This window comes from Eleutherodactylus coqui, chromosome 3 (genome assembly GCF_035609145.1).
Source record: "Eleutherodactylus coqui strain aEleCoq1 chromosome 3, aEleCoq1.hap1, whole genome shotgun sequence".
NCBI classification, from domain to species: domain Eukaryota; kingdom Metazoa; phylum Chordata; class Amphibia; order Anura; family Eleutherodactylidae; genus Eleutherodactylus; species Eleutherodactylus coqui.
The window spans coordinates 231,740,513-231,760,989 of record NC_089839.1 but is presented as its reverse complement, the minus strand read 5'-3'; the positions used below and the strand labels follow the sequence as shown (position 1 = coordinate 231,760,989).

General features: G+C 41.2%; 1 protein-coding gene across 2 annotated transcripts in view; it reads left to right on the top strand.

Moving 5' to 3' along the window:
* The window catches only part of PLA2G4A (phospholipase A2 group IVA), an 83,664-nt gene that overhangs the window by 11,045 nt on the left and 52,142 nt on the right, over window positions 1-20,477 (top strand). For both annotated transcript variants that reach the window (XM_066597080.1, XM_066597079.1), the window contains exons 2-4: window positions 14,491-14,592; window positions 18,679-18,760; window positions 19,526-19,674. In XM_066597080.1, coding sequence (XP_066453177.1) covers window positions 14,560-14,592; window positions 18,679-18,760; window positions 19,526-19,674 — 264 coding nt within the window. In that variant the 5' untranslated portion in view covers window positions 14,491-14,559. The remainder of the gene's footprint in view (window positions 1-14,490; window positions 14,593-18,678; window positions 18,761-19,525; window positions 19,675-20,477) is intronic.

Here is a 20,477-nt window from a genome sequence, read left to right as displayed (position 1 = left end):
CTTACTTGTAATGTAAAGGTAATCCCACAGGGCAGTTTACTAGTTTTAACCACCACTTTTACATGAATCTAAAAACTTTCAGTTCTTCTGCTTTTGACAAGGCCATCCAAATTTCGGCCCACCACCTAGTACTGATGTTTTAGACTGAAACTTCCCATTTAAATGTGCAAAATTCTTAACTTAACAGCTGCAAGAGGGGTACTGTGTGGACCATTTTGTCTGTTTCAGTGGACTATTTCATAGTGTCTGCCACTTTAAGGAGAGCAGCAGGGAAGTAGGTATGGTGGTGTAAGCAGTGAGAGAAAAAGCAGCAAAGCTGTTGGACTGGGATCAAGGGGGTACTCCCAAGAACAATCTTGTGTGAAAAGCTGTAGCCCTACATGCCTAAAGGTCCTGGAAAGGAAAAGAGTAAAGTTCAGCAAATCTAAGGCTCCCTTCACTGACTTCTGCAGAAAAATTCCTCAGTGTTTGTAGTTACCTTGTTCCTGACCAAGAAACGGACAAGAGGATTTCTAAGGAGCGAAGTCCCATTAAATGGAACAGCTGAAGGCTTTCAGTTTGCCTGATTACATCCTTATTACCAGCAAAGACTATATATTATGAAAATCAGAAACTTATTCTGTTATTTCCTAAATTATTTTTATTAGTTTGCATGATTATACTACCATGTTTCCCTGGAAATAAGACCTACCCCTAAAAAAAGCCATACCCTGGTTTTTGGGGGGTGAGGACAGGAGGTGGGCTTAAAATATAAACCTTACCCCGAAAATAGGCAGGCTTCCGTGCAGTTCAGCTGACAGAACATTGCTTAATGAACCAATCCCAGACATCGCATGAGAACTGCACAAAAGCCTGCCAGAACTGTAGGGAACAGTGGCAGGGACCCAGATGGTGCCTGCTAGGTAAGTATTATAAGACATCCCCCGAAAATAAGACCCTGTACCTCTTTTGGGGCAAAAATTAATATAAGACAGGGTCCTATTTTTTTAGGGAATCACAGTAGCTATGGCTGCCATCTGCAAAAACCTATTGGTGCCAACTCCAGTTCATATGGACCAGGGCACTCTGGTGAGTCTATGGGATCTGGGCCTGGCACTTCCTACTTTATCCCCTGTGCCTCGGGCCTCATCCACCTGTCTGGAAGCAGAGGGAACAGAATTGCCTACCTTGGGTCCTTTATGTTCACAACAAAGAACGTAAGATGAGGACTATATTCTCTTGTCACCTTATCTAAGTTTGGCACACATGGCCGTAACATTTGTATAGGGGTGGGATTTTATTAACAACCTGGTCCCATCTTGGTTGTCAAAAATAGCCACCACTTTCAGACATGCAGTATGGAGCACTATACCCTATGTGTAAATTGTACTGTACCAATCGGATCAGGAGAATTGGTGAGTTCCACTCTTGAATTTTGTATAGTTGGTGACTGGAAATGGTAGAATTGCCATTTTTCTTTGAAGGAAATCGGACTTGCATTTTTGAGAATTAATGGAAAAGAGAATATATAAGAGAGTATTTAAGAGTCATCCTTAGAGATTTTCAACAAATTAGTGGTTCAAATGATTCACTTTAGGAGAGTCAATGTAAGAGTAACTCATCTTAGATTTGATTATATTTTATTACAATGAATTATATAATTCTGTGCCAATTACAGAATTGGTAGAGGCCCTGATCAAGACTAGTGGGGGAGGGAGGACAACACCCTTTAATGTGTAGAAGAGCCTACTAATTGTTTCAGGAACGGAAATGAGTAAGATGTACTAATTATAAAAAAATTAGAAGTACATGTTATGATATGATTTGTAATTCAAGTATTTGAGATTAGAACAGGATATGAGTAGAAGCACTTGGTACTTAAAGAACCCTGAGACTTACTGTGAAAAAGTGGTGCACTAATATTGTAATCCATCGTTTACTGGGGTCCTACAAAGGAAAAAATAACAATTGTGGTAAAAAAACAAATTAAAGTATCAAAAACCAATGTGGTACAGACCACTAACAAACCTTCTTTGGACCATCCCTCCCTACTAGTTATCTGCTTTCTAATGATGTCTAAAGGTAGCCTTTAAACAGAGCCGTTAACACCAAAATAATTGCTGGAAACAGCGAATTTGAACGATGATAGTCCTGTGTAGATGTGGCCACCAGCAGGGCACTGAACAAGAAAATAGTTGCTTGTCCTAAAAACCAAGTTGTAATCGGCTCGTGTAACCAGGCAGTCCTTCATCTAAGGACTGCCTGTTTTTCTGTGAATGGAGGCAGGTGGTTGGCAGAGATCTCTGGCCCACCTCCATTCAATAAATGATTATTACTCCTGTATGAAAGGATATAATCTCTGAAAACAGCCATATACTTACTGATACAGGAGGGCAAATATGTGCACCACCTCAGCATGCAGGCAGCAAAATGCCCAATGAGAGAGCCAGACTCCCCTTTTAGGACACCGATGAGACAGCAACTCACACAATCTCCTAATATAAAGGGGGGTAGCTGCTTGGTGTATACTGCTGCACAGACTAGATACAAAGTGCCAGACCATTCTAATACATGTGGTGCACCATGCAGACTAGCAACCTATTAATGATGCCATAATAGTTTGGCGGGCTGCCCTGCACCTCACAAAGTGAACCACATTGGTGCTGTCACCCTGGGTTCCCCTGGCATTTAAAAGCCGCACTGCATGTGAATAATACGTAATAAATGCGAGGTATTACTTGGATTTTGGCCAAAATACTTGAGCTCACAAGCCAATCGTCTTTGACAAAGACCCGAGCACAGGGTCGATACGTGGCTGCTTGCTTCCTCATGTTTTCTCAATAAAGAAGAGGATTTTAATGAATGCTGCCTGGTTCTTCCTTTCTACATTGAGGACACCGATGAGACAGCCACTGACACAACCTCCTAATATAGAGGGGGGTGGCTGCTTGGTGTATACTCCTACACAGAGTAGATACAAAGTGCCAGAGCATTCTGCTACTTGTGGTGCACCATGCAGACTAGCATCCTATTAATGACGCCATAATAGTTCGGCGGGCTGCCCTGTACCTCAAAAAGTGAACCACATTGGTAGCCCAGGGTTACTAAAAAAGGTGAATCGAGGTCTTGCTTTGCAAAGCTGGTTTCACCCTTATTATGCTCATAAGACGCGTGTCAGACCTGTGGGAAGAGATGCTCTTTTTGAAATTGGAAAGCGGAGACTGTCAAATGTTGACATTAACCCCTTAACGACCACTCTTACGCCTTTTTATGACAGCCTTTCAGGGGCTTTATTCTGATGCATGTGCCTTTTTACAGCCCTGCATTAAAAGCCTGGTGTGGGTCTACCATGTCAGAGGGAGCAGGGGTTCAGCTGTCTAATGACATCCAGGCCTCTGCTCTAACAGCAGGTACCAGAGAGTCAGCCGATCACCTGTTTTTAACCTTTTACATGTCCTGAAAATTGCAAACGTGGCATGTAAAAGGCTGAAAGGGAGGAGACTCCCTCTGTCACCCATTGGACCCCAGGGATGGGTTGCTATGGCCTCCAGGGCAATATAGTACACCAATACTGAAGTATTGCAATGTGTTATATAAATGGTCAAATGTGATGACATTCAAGTCCTACACTAGGGCAAAAATAAAGTTGGTGTAAAAAATGGGTAACTAACTTTATCTGTTTAGTCGGACCGACTGTCAGACACTTTACTGATCAGCCCTTTCTACGCGGTTCAGGTTCTGTTTTGCTTCTTTCAGTTTGTTCATTTGTATGTTGGTGTTGGCTTTGATGGTATCAACTCAGCGTGTATTTGGCAGCCGGGTCTTCTTTGGCTGTTGACCACTCTAGGCATTATTGATGATTCTAATGAATTGGCTTGCATTAAGTGGCCGAAGTATGAGAGACTGTTATATACTTTTGCCCTCCAATGAAAACTTTAGTTTGATCCGGTCTAGAACTGTTTACTTGGTGATCTTCGCGGTCCCAGGAATTCGTAGAAATTTTCTCCAGCATCAATCTTCCTCTGGTCTGTTTTCTTCAATATCCAACTTTCGCAGCCATAAGTTGTGATTGGGAAGTCTATTCATATCTATATATTCAAGACCCCACTTTTAAGAAAAATTCTCCACAAATTTGGTATCGTGGCATTCGTTATCACCCACATTAAGTTTGTACATTATGCAAAATGTGAAAATATATATATACTGACAAATAGCTAATTTTACATATCTCTCCTGACAAAAAAACAAGTAGAAAGCAATCAGTCATATTTATTATAAAATGATATCATTAAGAAGTATAACTCCTCCAGCAAGAAGATAAAAACCTTTAGGCTGCCTGTCCACGGGCGAGTTTGAATTGCGTTCCCCGAGGCAATAATCCGGCCGCGGGGAACGCAGTGAACGCTTTCCAAAGCGTTGCTATGGAGAGCGCTTCCCCCATATCCACGAGCGGAGAATCAATCTGTGAGATAAGGCTGACCATGGAGATCTGCCTGCAGGCTCCTGCTCCCGGGCGGCAGCTCACATGGCAGGGATCCGACGCGGGATACCGCAACGCCCGTGGACAGACAGCCTTACACTTTTTTTTCCTATAGACGCATTCAAAGACCCGTAACATTTTTTATTTTTGTGTGTGCAAAAAGTTGCAAAAAACCTATGAAATTCAGTATCAAAGGTACCGCAGAATGAATTTTAATATATATTGCACAGTGAATACTGTTAAAACAAATAAAACATGCCAGAATTGCAGATTTTGTTAATCTTGCCTCTAGAAAAATGGAATAAAAAGTAGTGAAAATATTATGTTCCCAAAAATGGGATCAATGAAGATTAAAGCTCATCCCATGAAAAACAAGGTCTCGTAGAGCTTAGTGTAAAAATAACATTGTTACGGCTCTTGGAATGCGACAACACAAAGTCTTTAAAGGTGTTTTTAGTGTAGAAAAATGGCAAAACCCGAAAGACCCAGAGAATGTTATCACATCATTTATTCTGTATGCTGAATGCCATAGAAATAAAATACAAAAAACAAGGATGGATTTATTTAGTTTTTCTCAAAAATAAAAAAAAATGATGCTATTGTCTGTCCGTGTGTGTGCAGCTGTCTCTTGTCGGCTGTTAGCAAAGGGAGGGGGACGACGGGGCAGAAGTTTAGAAAACTAGCTCCTGTCCCGTCCTGCCTCCTCTCATTGCAGACAGCCGGCAAGGGGCGGAGAGAGGGAGAGAAGGGGTTGGGAGTTTAGCATAGCTAAACTTCCGCCCCTGTCGATGGTATCCCAGGCTCAGCATATACTCGCCGGACTGGGGCTATCTGAACGGGCGCATAAACAGGAGATGCAGCTGTGTCTTGGTCACAGCTGCCTCTCATTCATGCGATTTTCGGTCGCTTTGCGGCCGTGACACAGCCGGACAAAAATCACAGCGCCCTAAGGTTGGTTTCACATCTGCATCAAGGTCCGTTAAATATCCATTTCAAAATACCAAAAGAGAAAGTGCTGCATGCAACGCTTTTTCTCCCTTCCAAAATCTGGGCAGAAAGTGGACAGACCTCATTATAGTTAATGGGGACTGTCCAGTGCTGTTCGCTTCCATCCAGAGACGGGCCTGTTCCATTGCGAGGATTCCCCTTTCTTGCTCCCCATATACAAATGTGAAGCCACCCTTTTTAGTTAGGAAAATATGGTCACCTGGTGGTGGATTTACATGGCAAAGCTCATGACAAGTCCTGTTTAGGCATAACAAGAACAGCAGAAGAACTTACAGTAGATGTAATGAAAGGACTAGGTGACTAAATTTACTTTAGGTGTTGGTAAAATAAAGGTCAGTGGTGTGGTCAGATGTGCATATAAATGCTTTATTATTTTTTGCCATTTTGTATTTTTTTACTTTGGTCAGTAATATTGTATGACTACAGCTCATTATAGTACTCCTCCGAATGGCACAAATATTGCCAATAAGAGTGATCAATTATTAAGATTTTTTTTCTTTGTGCTACTTGAGCTAACGGAGTGGACATGTCCCTGTAATACCGGTATGCTGCCAATATATAGGGCAGATTTGTCGAAAGGTTACCCTAAAACTGAGCTTCTGGCCATAGATGTGCTGGTAACTCACCCCGAGCACTTGGAGTGGTAATTCCTATAGTTTATGAATGTTTTCAAATTTCAAAAATCTGATCAATACATTTTAAAATCTAGTTAAAATATATTGTCGGCATGACTGTAGCATATAACCCAGCATTTTCCGTGTGGACCTTGCACAATCGGTATGAAAGGGAAGGGACTTGTGATTTGTATAGCGCTAACTTATTCCACATTGCTTTCAGGTAATTTATTTATTACCCCCCAGCAAGCTAAGTACTCATTGTACTGACCTTGGAAGGATGGAAGGCTGAGTCAACCTTAAGCCAGTAACCTGAACCACGCAGGGATTGAACTCGCAACCTTCAGGTTGTGAGCGAGAGCTTAGGACTGCATACTGCTACCTTAAGTCTCTGCGCCACATGACATCCCTGAGAAAATTATTTGAACCCTTGCCAAATATCTGAGCATGTGTGCGAACAATATTGTATCTAGGAGTGTCCATTTAAATACGGCTTGGGATGGATTGTAATTAAGTGGGGACGCCATCCAACTGCACCACTAGAACTCTCAATTCTCAAGTATCTCATTGGGGTTGGCCATCCATTTAGTTTGTTGTTCATTATACTGTGTTTTTCCTTATTAGTTGCATCCCAAAAAGTAAATTCCTAGGTCAAATGGACTTATCAATTCTTTGCTGAATGAAGAAATCATGGAATGATTTTATATATGATAGATTTTAAGTGCAGTTTGTTATATTTGCGTCCGCCCAAGTGGCTTTATTGAATGCTCTCAGAGTAATGTGATTTATGTGTTCGGATCGTGCTGTAGTATCGTCTTCAGCACCGACACAACAATGCGTCAAGTACAGTAATTAAATTGGTTTCCGAAAGTAGGCAAGGATCTAGTTATGAGTAAGAAGACTGTCTGCATTCTTCTTTGTGTAATAGGTTAATCGGAAAGGTGGTGGTACATACAGTATGTGTCAGTTCCTGGACACTTGGTTTTTTAACTGTATATTAAATTGTTAGTTCATATTTATCTACTTTTCAAGTAGTATTTTACTCACTTATTTAATAGCACATTTTACAGTGAAAATTTGTATTTTTTTTATCTCTGAACAGAAATGTTTATATAAATTGTAGGCTCTAACTGTTTTACACTAGTGATTAAATAATCCCCTGCTCTTGGTTTAGTCCAGCGAGCTTTCATATTTCAAGAGTAGTTTGTTTACTTAGAAAATCTGTCTAAAAATTGTAAAAAAATAAATAAATCTGAGAATTTTTGTATTTTTAAATGTACATTGTAAAAACAAAGAAGTCACAGGGGCGAAGGAAGTCCTAACGGGTTGTGTGCAGTGTCACGGGAGGGGACCCCTTTAAAATATAACCTTTATTAAATACAATTTAAAAACTTTAAATATGTTTTTTTAGGACCAGTAGCAAAAGACAAGCAAACATGTATCAAGTGAGGCTGATGCAAGAAAACGGCATCACCCACGTGCATGTACACTAGCCACTCCAGTCTATCACTAAGGCTAAAGACTACATCTGTCTCGGCTCTCCAGTCTGCCACTAAGGCTGTGTCCTTGTTTGTTATTTTTCATGGGGGATGGGGAATTTTTCCTAGCCTTGGCGAGATTGTTCACTAGGGCTTTAGATATCAGAGCTTCAATTAGCCAGTTTTTCACCCAGTCAGACAGGGACAGCATAGTGGAGAGTATTCTAATCTACTAATTTGAGTATTTTTTTTATAAAACTCTTATTTTTAAGTGCTTTACTTTATTTCAACTACTCCATACTACTCTCCTTTTTTATAGTTGTTCTGGAGGCTCACATGTGTTGCTTTTCATTTTTAGACAACCAGTACTCCAAACATCCTCCTTTTGAGCCATTTGTAAAACTTTTCAAAGGTTCTATTTTTTCATGGTTTCCTGATGAGTCCCTCTCGCGACGAAATGCATAGAACCACGAACCGAACCAAGATCTGAATATGAATTAAATTTTGTAACCATATCTGAACCTCTAGCAAACCGACTTGCTGGTCCAACTTACTGAACCCAATATCCATGTTGAGTTTAAACCAGAATTCGATTCACCACTCAAACTTTTTCCTTATCTCTATTTGGAGTTGGCTTCTCAGACAAGGGGTTGAACCGCTTCAGGTCGTGTGCAGACCCCACACTTTTGTCGGTATATCCAGTCCTGAATATTCCTAAACAAAGGGGGTTATCTACCAGACCTCCAATGCTCCTATTTCAGCATTGCAACACCTCACACCTATGAAGAGTCGTGCAATCTCTATATACGATTGCTGAGTAATATCCTCCCACATTGCCGTTTTTTACCCGGCAGGGTGGTTACTCACGATTTTGCCCTTTCAGAGAGGTGGAGACATTTATATTGATCACCTCTTTTACTTTGCCAGAAACAAGTTCACACTGGCACCGTAGTCATTATTACATAGGTGCAAGGGGAGAGTTCTGTAGGCTATTGTCAGCACCTCTATTGTAGGTGCTCAAGATAGTACATAGCCTACCGCTAGTGTATATGCATCAGCCTCACTTGATACATGTTTGTTTGTCCTTTGCTACTGGTCCTAAAAAAAACATATTTCAAGTTTTTAAATTGTATTTAATAAAGGTTATATTTTAAAGGGGTCCTCTCCCGTGACACTGTACATTGTAAAAACGTTGCTTCTGTTATGCGTGATCTACTGTTCCATGCCACTTTATTTTGATAGCTAGTCGAATGCTTGTAAGTGGTATGGAATCTGAAGTGCTTTCAGATAGAAGTAGGAGAGCCTTCCTGAGCAGCTGCTGGAAGCTCTGAAATTGCTTGTCGGGAATATCACTCTTGCTCATGGGCTATAACTGGAATTGAAGCTTGTCCCCATTCAAGAGAAAGGGGCCCAAACTGCAATAGCTGTTTCCAATTAGGCAAGAAGGGACTCTATCCAAGAACGACCTCATTCTCAACTACTGAATCCACAAGTTGTGTGCATTTGAGTCAGCTGTATTCTTTGGTAGCAGCTTTTAACCAAGCATAGAAATAATTTTGAATAATGTAGAAACCAAAAAAAGAGAAATGGGGCACAACTCTGTGTGTAATATTAGCAAAAACAGGTTGTACAATAAAACATACTGTGTGGCTTAATGTTAACCTTGCCAAAACAAACTGACGAATTTAGACTATTTCCCAATTTGAATGCTTTCTTCAGGAAACTGGTAAGGTTTTTTGCCGTTAGCAAGGAGAGAAAAGGTGAAGAAATTCCCTTTCGGAAGAATTTATACCAAGATGTAAGGAACATGCCAAGAATTTATCCACTATGTGGGTCACAAATTGCAAACGTTTTATGTATTAGTGGCTTTTGAGATTAATTTCCAATAACAAAATGAAGGAAGAGGACTGGGCTCCAAATGATATGAATAGAAGTATAAGAAGTGTTTAAGGCGGGGGAGGGTAAGCATCCCGAAAAAGGATCAATATCTCTACATAAAGAAAGATTTTAGGATTATTTTAGATGTCAGACAGCATATGAAAAACATTCTAAATGTGAAAAGATTCTCAATGTTCTGAATCCAGACACTCCCCCCCCCCCCAATTATCACCCAAAATTCCATAAGAATGATGGAAAAAAACCTTGTAAGTGACCAATATCGGGGGATAGGGTCTTTAGCAAAATCCCTATCACACTATATTGGCAGCTAGTAGGAGTATCCCTCCCTTAACATTGAAAGGGGTTTTCAAATGTATAACTACATTGGTGGCAGTGGGTGTAATGAAATGTATATCGATGCTGCTTGCCCAATGCTGCACCAGAGGTTTACTCACTTGACCACTGCAGTCAATAGGAGGCTCTTACACAGAACATTGGCAGGTCAGAAGACCTGGTGACATAACAGGTCAGATGCAGTACCAACGAAACGGCACCATAGTAAGTTTTCATGGCTCACTTCTGTTGTCTCGCCTGCTTCTAAAGCCACAGGTTGTAACCACCATGCACCTGCTCCTTCCGTCTCCCTCGCTTGCCCATTGACTGTTGCCCACAGGGCGTGTGCATGCTCCTGCCCAGTTTTTTAATGGACCAGTGTGTCCTCCCATAACCCTTTGTCCTCCAATTTTGTTCCTAAACTCACTAAATTTGGCATCCACACCCCCTCAGGATGGATGTGTTAGCCGATGGTCTCCTACTGCCATTTGTGAAAAAGTACCTGGTTGTTCTGGTTTTGACTCTTGACTGACTTTATTCTGACTTCTGTGCTCACTGAGCTCAGATTTCTACTCTGAACTTCATTATTGCCTGCTGCCTCCCCAGACTTTCATCTTTGAACTCATTACTGCACCTGTGCCACCTCCCCTGACTATAGACTGTTTCTGGACTACGCATCTGTTTTAGGTCTTCAAGTACTTCGGTCAAGTGCAGGGTCTGCAGCCACGTTACTGGGACTCTGTGCATGTAATTGCTTGGAAGTCCCACAGAAAATGCATATCCTGCTTGTAGAGTTCCCCAGGTGTTGCCTCCATAAATAGCACAAAAGGACATAGTGCTCCGAAAAGTTACTACTTCAGGCCATATCGCACTTTACTAGATTGGACCATTTTTTCATGACAATTTTATGGTAATTTAGGCCAAATTTATGGTTTATTGTTCTTTTGGGTCCTTTCTGAGTATCCCTTGCCCTTTACGAGCTAGTAGACTAGGGCTAGTTTATCATTCCTTACTACGGAGCTCTCAGCTTTATTTAGGGCTAGTTAACCATTCTTTGCTATTGATCGGTCAGCTTTTTGTGCTGATTTATTGTTCTATTAGTACAGGTGTATCACACTAATCTGGTTCCCGATGAATTGTTGATTGAAAGAAACGTCTCAAACCTGAGAGCCTGAACTTTTATTAATGTCAATAATTAATGTTCAAGATTTGAGAACCTGAACTTTTATTAATATCAAGAATTAAGATCAAGACTAGAACAATGTTCAGTATTTGAGTGAACTAACCTGAGAAACCTGAATCTTGAACTTCTATTGAGAATTAGAGCATGAAGATTAGAATATTATATATCGGAGTGCACTGTAAAACTTTATCTAGTTTAGAACTTGTATCAAGAGTAGATTGGTGCTGTAAATCTGAACCTATTGATTAAACCTCCTCGCGAAATTGTCGAAAGGCTATTGATCATCCCACTTGGACTATTAACATGTTTTACGAGTGAGACATTATGCACACAGACTAGGAGTGTGCTCTTTAAACTTGGGCTGGTTCTATTGATCTGGATGCTATCTAACAGATTTTTTAGACCCAGTTTTTCTTCTTTGTGTGACTGCAACTTCTCAAACTTGTGCAGTCTCCTTGGAGCATATTTTGCTATTAGGCGGGGTAATGTGTACTTGGGAATACGCTAGTCACAGTTTGAACCTACTGTGGCTGGCTATCTCTGACCTAGCATCTCTCACCTATTCTTTGGTTACATTGTTGGGGTCATTAATTGACATCCCACCAGTCTGTGGTGTGCGCATTTGTCCTTTTTGTTTTGGTATTCTCCAGTGGGATTATTCTCGGCGCAAGTTCAAATATTCATTGGAAATACCAATTATATTTTTGTCTATTGCCCTGAATTTTAATTAGATATTCAATAAAGGTTATTTTTTTAGGGTTGTCTATTCTGTAAAGGGCTTCTTTGTTTATATTAGACCCCTCTACAACAGTGAGTTCATTAATGGCACAAAGTCAAATCAATGTGTGGCAAGGTGAATCCATGTCCACCTGCCTGACATAAATATATTGATATATAGTTTGGGACAGGGGGGCTCAGGATGTTTAAAAACAAGTTTCACACCCCCTTAAGACTCTTTTCTAGCTTGAGTAGAAGATCATCATATTCGAATATTAGTCACACTTTAGGATTGCAAGCTGAGTTTTATTTAACTCTAATATACTTGGTGGGATGTTGGTTTCTATTGGAAGGACTCAAGTTTTTGTTTTAACGTACAATGTTTTTACCTTTCAAGGAAAGTTATTTCACAATAAATGTGGTACAGCTATAGGGACTTGTGACAGCTGTGGCAGAGGATCGCGATGTTCTCCCATTGCTTTCAATGGGAGCAGTGTTTCTACAGCCCCACTGAAAGCAATGGGCTGCCAGCAAGCCCTGCAAGAATTTTTGGGGAAGGGCTTTAAATATAAGCCCTTCCCTGAAAATCATCCCTAGAATGTGTTAAAAATGTAAAAAAAAATAAACTCACCTCTCTGCAGCTGCCGGGGCTCAGGCGCATCCAGCTGCATCTTCTTCCTGCACTGCTCTGAATCTCTTTCAGCAGGTGTGGATTTAAAATCCCCACCTGCTGAAAGGGCTGTATCTGATTGGCTGAGCGCTCAGCCAATCACAGGCAGCGCTCAGCCATTCATTGAATGACAGCTGAGCACTGCCTGTGATTGATCACAGCGCTCAGCCAATCACAGGCAGCTCTGGGTCATTTATTAAATACTGCATGGACCTGCATTCACGTGTATTTGTGCATGTACGTGGGTGTGCGGTTTTGTGCGCACCTATGTACGCACCGCACACACACGCTCGTGTGAATGCACCCTTAGGGCGCCTACCCACTGGCGTTGCGGATTTTCGTGCATGAAAAATGCAGCGTTTTTCGCACGTTTTCCGCGCCTTTTTCGCAGCGTTTTTCGTTAATTTCCATTGACAATCATGGGTGCATTAAGAGAAAAATAAGGAGACATATGCAACTGACAGTTCCTATGTGAAAAATTGCAACGAAACGAAAAAAAAAACCCAAATGGACAAGAACACATTCTATGCTAATTGCTCTTCAGAAAAAAAACACAAAACGCAATTTAGCATTGCAGGAAAAAAAATCGCCAGTGGGTAGGCACCCTAAGGACTATGTCACCAAGTCTAAGATAATTGGCAGTAGGTTTAGAGAATAGTTACCCTGTAGCTATCAGAGTGGAATTTCATGGGAATTTCAGATTATCACACAACTATATTTAAAGAAAACCAAAAAATAATGAAGGGAAAAAGTTTAAAAGCAATTTCATCACAGCCTTTGGTAATCTAATCCGTAAAATGCTGGGTAAGCATTGCAACATTTCGTTGAAAGATGCAGTTCTCAAAGTATTACATTTCTCACCCTTGGTATACAACTGCATACCAGGGGTTATGTTGGTATGATTAGGTTTTCCGGAATTGTGTGTCTAATTATGTAGTGTATCTGGTGAGCTGCCAATGCAGACTACAATATGTAGGGTGCACCAGCCAAATTTATTGGGCTCACATATGCCAACTATGCTATTTAAAGCTGAACTCGTATGCATTGAGGTGTACCTGACAAAGACCCCAACACAGCGCGGAAATGCATTGTATTGTTAATACAACTTTTTGACATACTTTGGCGGCATTTGAAGGGTTAACAGCTCCAATCTGCGGCGGCGCTGATTAAAGCTGTTGCAGGTGAGTGCCGACTGTAAGAAACAGCCGCCACTCGCATTGTGCGGAGTGAGATCAACCCTCAATCCCCCTCCATACAAACCACGAACCTCCATGGTGTAACTGTACTTCCTGGAGTGCTAAGGGGTTAAAGTTTAAGTATTTTCAGTGTTTCGCGAGTTCATCCAGTGCAGTTCAGTTGCAGTACTTCTATTTTTAAGTTGTTCCTTTAACCCTTTCCAATCCAATTTGTATCCTGGTTTTCCTAGGGGGCTTACTCTTTTTCTGCTGTTATACAACGGTGCTATATGCTGGCTAAGGCCAGTACTGCATGAGGTGACACATTGGAGAGGCTCCGACAGCAGAGAGGCTGCCAATATACAGTAAGAGAACCCTGACGGATGTCTTCCAACATCAGAGCTGTACAGCCTTAAATCATAATGTCTTCAGAGGTCAGACAGAGGATTGGAAAGGGTTAAAGCCCTGACCTAACAATCTGACATGAATATTCATAGGAACTCGTTTGCCTGGGTGTTGGTCCATGTGATTTTATACGCAGTCAGCTGATGGATGGACAGACGCTTGTTTTTTGACCGGTCGCAACTTTTGTGCCTCTGAAAAAAATTGTTGGCTGCACAACTCCCCAAGTAAACGGCGGAGATTCTGCCAACAGCAATGATTCTCTATGGGTGATAAATGACCATATGAATGATTGTTCTTCCCACATAGTGCTCATCTACCTAGTCTGATTCAGACTATTCCATTGATCAGCACTCGTCTACCAGAGTAAATGGTTCTATGTAAAATTACTTGTGTGGATTCCCTACAATAAACTTAAGAGAAGCATGGAACTGTTTTATGTGTATTTTGTATTGTTATAGTTGTGATACTCATTGACTAGAAAGCCTCTTGTCATTGATTCAGTAATGATTTCATGTACTGTAGGGTTTAACTGACAACACTTAGTCAATTATACTTCTCTTATTTATTTAGGCTTGTCAACACAGTACTATTTTAGGAGGAGAAAGCGCTGAGTAACGCTGTGGGCACAATCTTCTTTTCATGGCATCCATAGATCCCTATCAGTATATAATAGTAAGTATATCTCTATTCTTTTCAATGTAGTAGTTTTCCATGCAGCAACACAAAACTGGTTATGAATCACTAGAAAGTCATTCCTTTTAAAGGATCAGCAGCTTGATCCTGTATTGACCTGCTAATAATTCTGTCAGTCCCATATTTGCTTTTTTTTAATACAGATGGTATGAAATAGTTTGTTAAATGCTTTACTAAAGTCAAGATATACTATATCTACCGCATTTGCCTGATCAACCCAGTCGGTGATTCTGTCATAGAAGGAAATTAGATTAGTCTGGCATGACTTGTTTGTTACAAACCCATGCTGGCTCTGGTTAATTACTCCCTTTTCATCCAAGTACTTGCATACATGCTGTTTAACAATTTGTTCAAAGATCTTTCCTGGTATAGAAGTCAGGCTCACAGGCCTGTAGTTTCCTGGGTCTACCTTCTTCCCTTTTTTGATTGCCCTTTTCCAATCTTCTGGGACTTCTCCTGTTCTTCATGAATTTTCAAAGATTATAGCAAGTGGTTCAGTAAATACCTCCGCTGCTTCCTTCAGTATCCTAGGAAGTAATTCATCTGGACCTGGAGACTTGAATTTATTTAAGTTAGCTAAGTGTTCAATCACCATCTCTCTCTTTTTGTAGATAGCTTGCATTGTTTTAGTTCCCCAGTAGCACAGGGAGGATCATCTGATGCTATATTTACAGAAAACAGATACAAAATAGGAATTTAAATGCTCCGCCTACTCAACATTTTTTCACCCAATTCACCATTTTCAACCTGTAAACATCTTATGGCATCTTTGACTTTTTTTTACATACCCCAAAATCTTTTTTTCTTTACTTTTGCCGTCTCTTGCAAGTCTCAATTCCCATGCTCTGTGCATTTGTGTAGAAGCATTTTAATTTGTGATCAGTGTTTCTTATTCCTCTACTTTCCTTCAGTTTTTTTGCCGTTCTTTCTTTCCACTTCTAATAACAAGGTTCTCAATTGTATTCCTTAGCTGTATATTTTTGCCTTTCGTTTCCCTTCCCATATTGTTCTAGTTTAAAGCTCACCTGATGAGTGTAGCAAGGTGGCTGCCAAATATATGCTTTCCTGTCTTTGTAAGGTGCAACCCATCTCTAGCAAGGAGTCCATCATATAAATATTTCACTCCATGGTCTAGAAATCCAAATCTTTGCTGACGGCACAATCGACATAGCCAGTTGTTCATCTCAGGAATCCTGTTCCATCTCCTTCTTATATGGCCATCCACTGGGATAAGAAGACCAGCTGTGCTCCTAGTTTCTTCAGTTTCCTGTCAAGGTCTTCAAAGTTCCTGCAGATAGTTGCAAGGTCCTTTACTTGCAGTGTAATTTGTCCTTACATGTATTACCCATGTTTCCCTGAAAATAAGACCCTGTCTTATATTAATTTTTGCCCCAAAAGAGGCACATGGTCTTATTTTTAGGGGATGTTTTATTAATACTTACCTAGCAGCTGCAGTCTGGGTCCCTACCCCTGGTCTGTGAAATTCCGTAGCTCCACTGGGCTTCCTGCACTCCTCGGCCGCCGACAGAATATGACTTTCTGGTTGCTGTGTTTGTAAACCCCGCCTCCTTAAAGCAATGGCTCTGATTGGGCAGTGAGCACTGCTCTCAGCCAATCACAGCCGTCACGTTGGCCAATCAGAGTCATGATTTCCTGGAGGTGGGATTTATGAATGCCGCAACCAGGAAGTGATGTTCTATCAGAAACCGAGGAGTGCAGGAAGCACGGTAGGTCTGTAAACATATAGCATACCTTGCAGTTCACCATATGGCTACTCTTTCATTTCATCTGCACATAGACAGTTGAAGTCCACTTGCAAACTTCTGAAAGTCAAGAATTCTCGTGCTGTATATCCTATAGTATGGTATGCAAAGTACAGTCACCTGAAAAACAGTCACACAAATAACAAGGTCATATTAAGGCCTCATGTCCACTGGGTAAATGGAATTGCGGATTCCGCAGCGGATTATGCCCATAGGCAATCATTGCCATCTGCGGGTCCATTAAATTGATTTTTGCACCCGCGGATGGCATTTTAAAAGAATTGCGTTTTTCATGCGTGGGAGAAAAAATGCGGCATGCTCCATTTGTCACGGAATCCGCGCGGATCGGCAACATTGCTATCACATTGATAGCAATGTGTGCGGATATCTGCATGCAAAAAAATGCCATTTAAACCAAATCTGCACGGAATCCGCCACGGAAATCCGCGGCAGATTCTGCGCGGATTGTATTTTTTGAGTGGACATGAGGCCTAAGGTGTGCCATGGTCTTGGTATGCAAAACAGTGTGCATTTTATTGGGAGTATCAAGTAATGATAACATGCAGGGTACATGTGTCTTTCTATATAGTTTCTTTAGTAATCCCTTGGTGAAATGCAGGAAAATAGATAAGCATTAGAGATGAGCGAGCGTACTCGGAAAAGCACTACTCGCTCGAGTAATTTGCTTTATCCGAGTATCGCTGTGCTCGTCCCTGAAGATTCGGGTGCCGCTGCGGCTGACAGGTGAGTCGCAGCGGGGAGCAGGGGAGAGCGGGCGGGAGAGAGGGAGAGAAAGATCTCCCCTCCGTTCCTCCCCGCTCTCCCCTGCAGCTCCCCGCTCCGTGCCGGCACCCGAATCTTTAGACCCGAGCACAGCGATACTCGGATAAAGCAAATTACTCGAGCGAGTAGTGCTTTTCCGAGTACGCTCGCTCATCCCTAATAAGCATCTATTCATATCATGTTTATGTGATAGATGCCATATAGCTATTCCATGTGTGAGTTTGTTACTTTGTTTTTTCAAATATACTGGCCATAGAGGCCTATGGATGCTTGTATGTTAGGGAGCTTTCTGACATACATGCTGTTCATGTGATGTGAACCTAGCCTACAATCTGGAGTTCTGTTGAATCATGTCTGTTTCTGGGCTAGTCAAGCCATGCCAGCCTAGCGCACAACACCTTTCCTTCTTACTATCCAGATTCTTTTGGAATATACTAACTTATTGGGCTATATAAATATTTGTTTAATGCTCTAAAGTCTTACATAAATGAGCAACGTGTTCTTTATACACTCTATAAAGCCACATCATAAATGCAGCTGAGCTTGATGGAAAACCTAATTAAAAAATGTACTGGCAATGTATGAAAACTCTCTCAGAAAAAGTAGACCTGATGTTCCTGACAACCAATCAGAATGCACATTTCATTGCCTACCTGCAATGGAAAAAAAATCTAAATCTCGCTCACGTTTTTATTATTGACGTTCAATGTGTTCCATTTGAAGGAAAAGTTTCATAGAGCTGTCACATGTAGAAAGCAAATGTGATCCTGAAATGTTGATCTTGTATTAGACTGTCACCATCTTTTTGCAGCCCTTACTGAGAGCACCATGGGGTAGTGCCTGTCACACTGATTGCAGAATATGTCTGCTGTGTGTATCAGTGCAGTAGTTTGGGAGAAATTTGCATTTTATTAGTAGCACCCAGACTCAGTAGTAGTCCTACATATTCATGAGCCGACTGGGTATAGCTGGTCTGCAGCTCATGAATATTTAGGACTACTTCCTGTAGTCCTCTGTCCATGTGCTGCTACTGATAAAATGTACGTTTCTCAAAAACTACTGCACAGATACGTACAGCAGATACATCACTGCAATCAGTGTGACTGTCACTACCTTGTGCTGTCCTCGAAGGGGTTCAAAAAGACGGTGACTGTCTCTTTTAAGTTAAGGTTCTTTTTACATGGGTCAATTCTCAGCTGGTTTGCTTTGAAGGCCGAAAATCACTACTATCGGGACAAAAAAACGTTGGTCCAATAGTTCATCCTCATAAGGTGGCTGTTCAACCAATCAGCGAGCATTTTTATCCTTGCTGAAAATCAACGATCACTGATACATTGGTTGATCGTTGAGCATTTTAGATTGACCCGATTCTTGAAGGCACATTTCATGCTGATAATCTGACCATCAAATGGGCTTTAAGACTATAGATTAGAAATAGACCTGGGAATTGAACTATCATGTGTATGTAATATGAAAACTGAATGTATCAGTAACCTTTCTTATACAACTTTCACCCCAGGTTGAACATCAGTATTCGCACAGATTTACAGTAACAGTCCTAAGAGCCACTAATGTCACCAAAGGAACTTTTGGTGATATGCGTAAGTAATTATCTACTTTTCTACTCCTTCAATCTGTAAATTCCATTTCAAGTAATGTTTGCAATATGCACTTAGCACTTAGTTATATACAATGTAACAGCACGGTTATATCTGTTAGGGACCTCCATAGCTGATTCCATTACACTTGATGAAAAAAGGCATTGCATTCAGCTGTACAGTAAAAGGATGGAACCCCATTACAAGTAGAAAAGTCACCAAAAGCACAGAAATAACCAAATAATCAGGGTAGGACTCCTCAGAGATGCAAACGCCACCAGGACATGGACCACATCAGAGAACTTCAACCCAAGAAAGCATGAAGCGGCAGCATCAAGTGATGCAAAAATGTCTCCAAAAGTTTATTCTTCCATGACAAAGTAACAGCGACGTTTCGACCGGCAATTAGGTCTTTGTCAAGCTTGACAAAGACCTAATTGCCGGTCGAAACGTCGCTGTGACTTTGCCATGAGAGAAACTTTTGGAGACATTTTTGCACCACTTGATGCTGCCGCTTCATTCTTTCTTGGACCTCCATGACAAGTCACTAGGGTCCATTGTGTACCATTGGTGTCTGTTGTATGACAGAGCCATCACCACTTTAACTCCATTTAATAAACTGGAATTCGCAACATAGATGTAAACTTGGTCTTGGCTAATTATCCCCCACAGAACTTGTAAAAGGTCTAAGCATTGCTGCAAACCTAGCGGAAGATTGTGGAGCTGCACCTACATAAATACTTTGATCTTTCTTCTTTTCTCTTTCAGTTGACACACCTGACCCCTATGTGGAACTTTATATTGCATTAGCACCAGATGGCAGAAAAAGAACAAAGCACATAAACAATGACATTAATCCAGTTTGGAATGAGTCCTTTGAATTTATTTTGGATCCCAACCAGGATAATGTTTTGGAGGTATAATGAACGTTCTGTCTTCACAGATGATTCCATATAACAAGGCTGAGCGCCTCTCCTCTGGCACCGGCATGTTCCTGCATGTACCCCTTACGTTTCTCAGTCTGTTAGTAGGAGCTCTGAATTCCACGATTTACAAATAAACCCCTACCTATAAGGCCTTAAGATGGGTCATTTGTTTCAATAATTTCTGATGGTGATAAAGGTTGGAAAAGCCGCCGTCTGGTTTATATGTCTGGCACACAAGTGGAGGGTCAGTGGTGGAATCGGGTGTGTCCGCTTCTTAGTCTTCATGGAAGATGGGATCTGTTTGTGGAATTTGGCACATAAACTGTATTAACACTATATAGATTTTACATATTAATCTTGGGATCAGGGGTCTTGAGAATGGGGGTCCCATGTCCCCTATCCTCTTCACCGCAGGGTTACTACAACCCCCACCTCAGTGAGGAGGAGACCGGAGTGCTGGTCACACAAGTGCACTAGCACTCCATTCACTTTCAATGCGACTGCAGAAATACTTGAGTGATTGTTGCTTGGCTATTTCCGTCAGCCCTATTTAACCCTTTCCAATCCACTGTCTGACGTCTAAAGACATTATGATTTAAGGCCGTACAGCTCCGATGTTGGAAGACGTCCGTCGGGGTTCTCTTACTGTATATTGCCAGTCTCTCTGCTGTCAGAGTCTATCCAATGTGTCACCTCATGCAGTACTGGCTTTAGCCAGCATATAGTGCTGTTGTATAACAGCCTAAAAAGAGTAAGCCCCCTAGGAAAACCAGGATACAAATTGTATTGGAAAG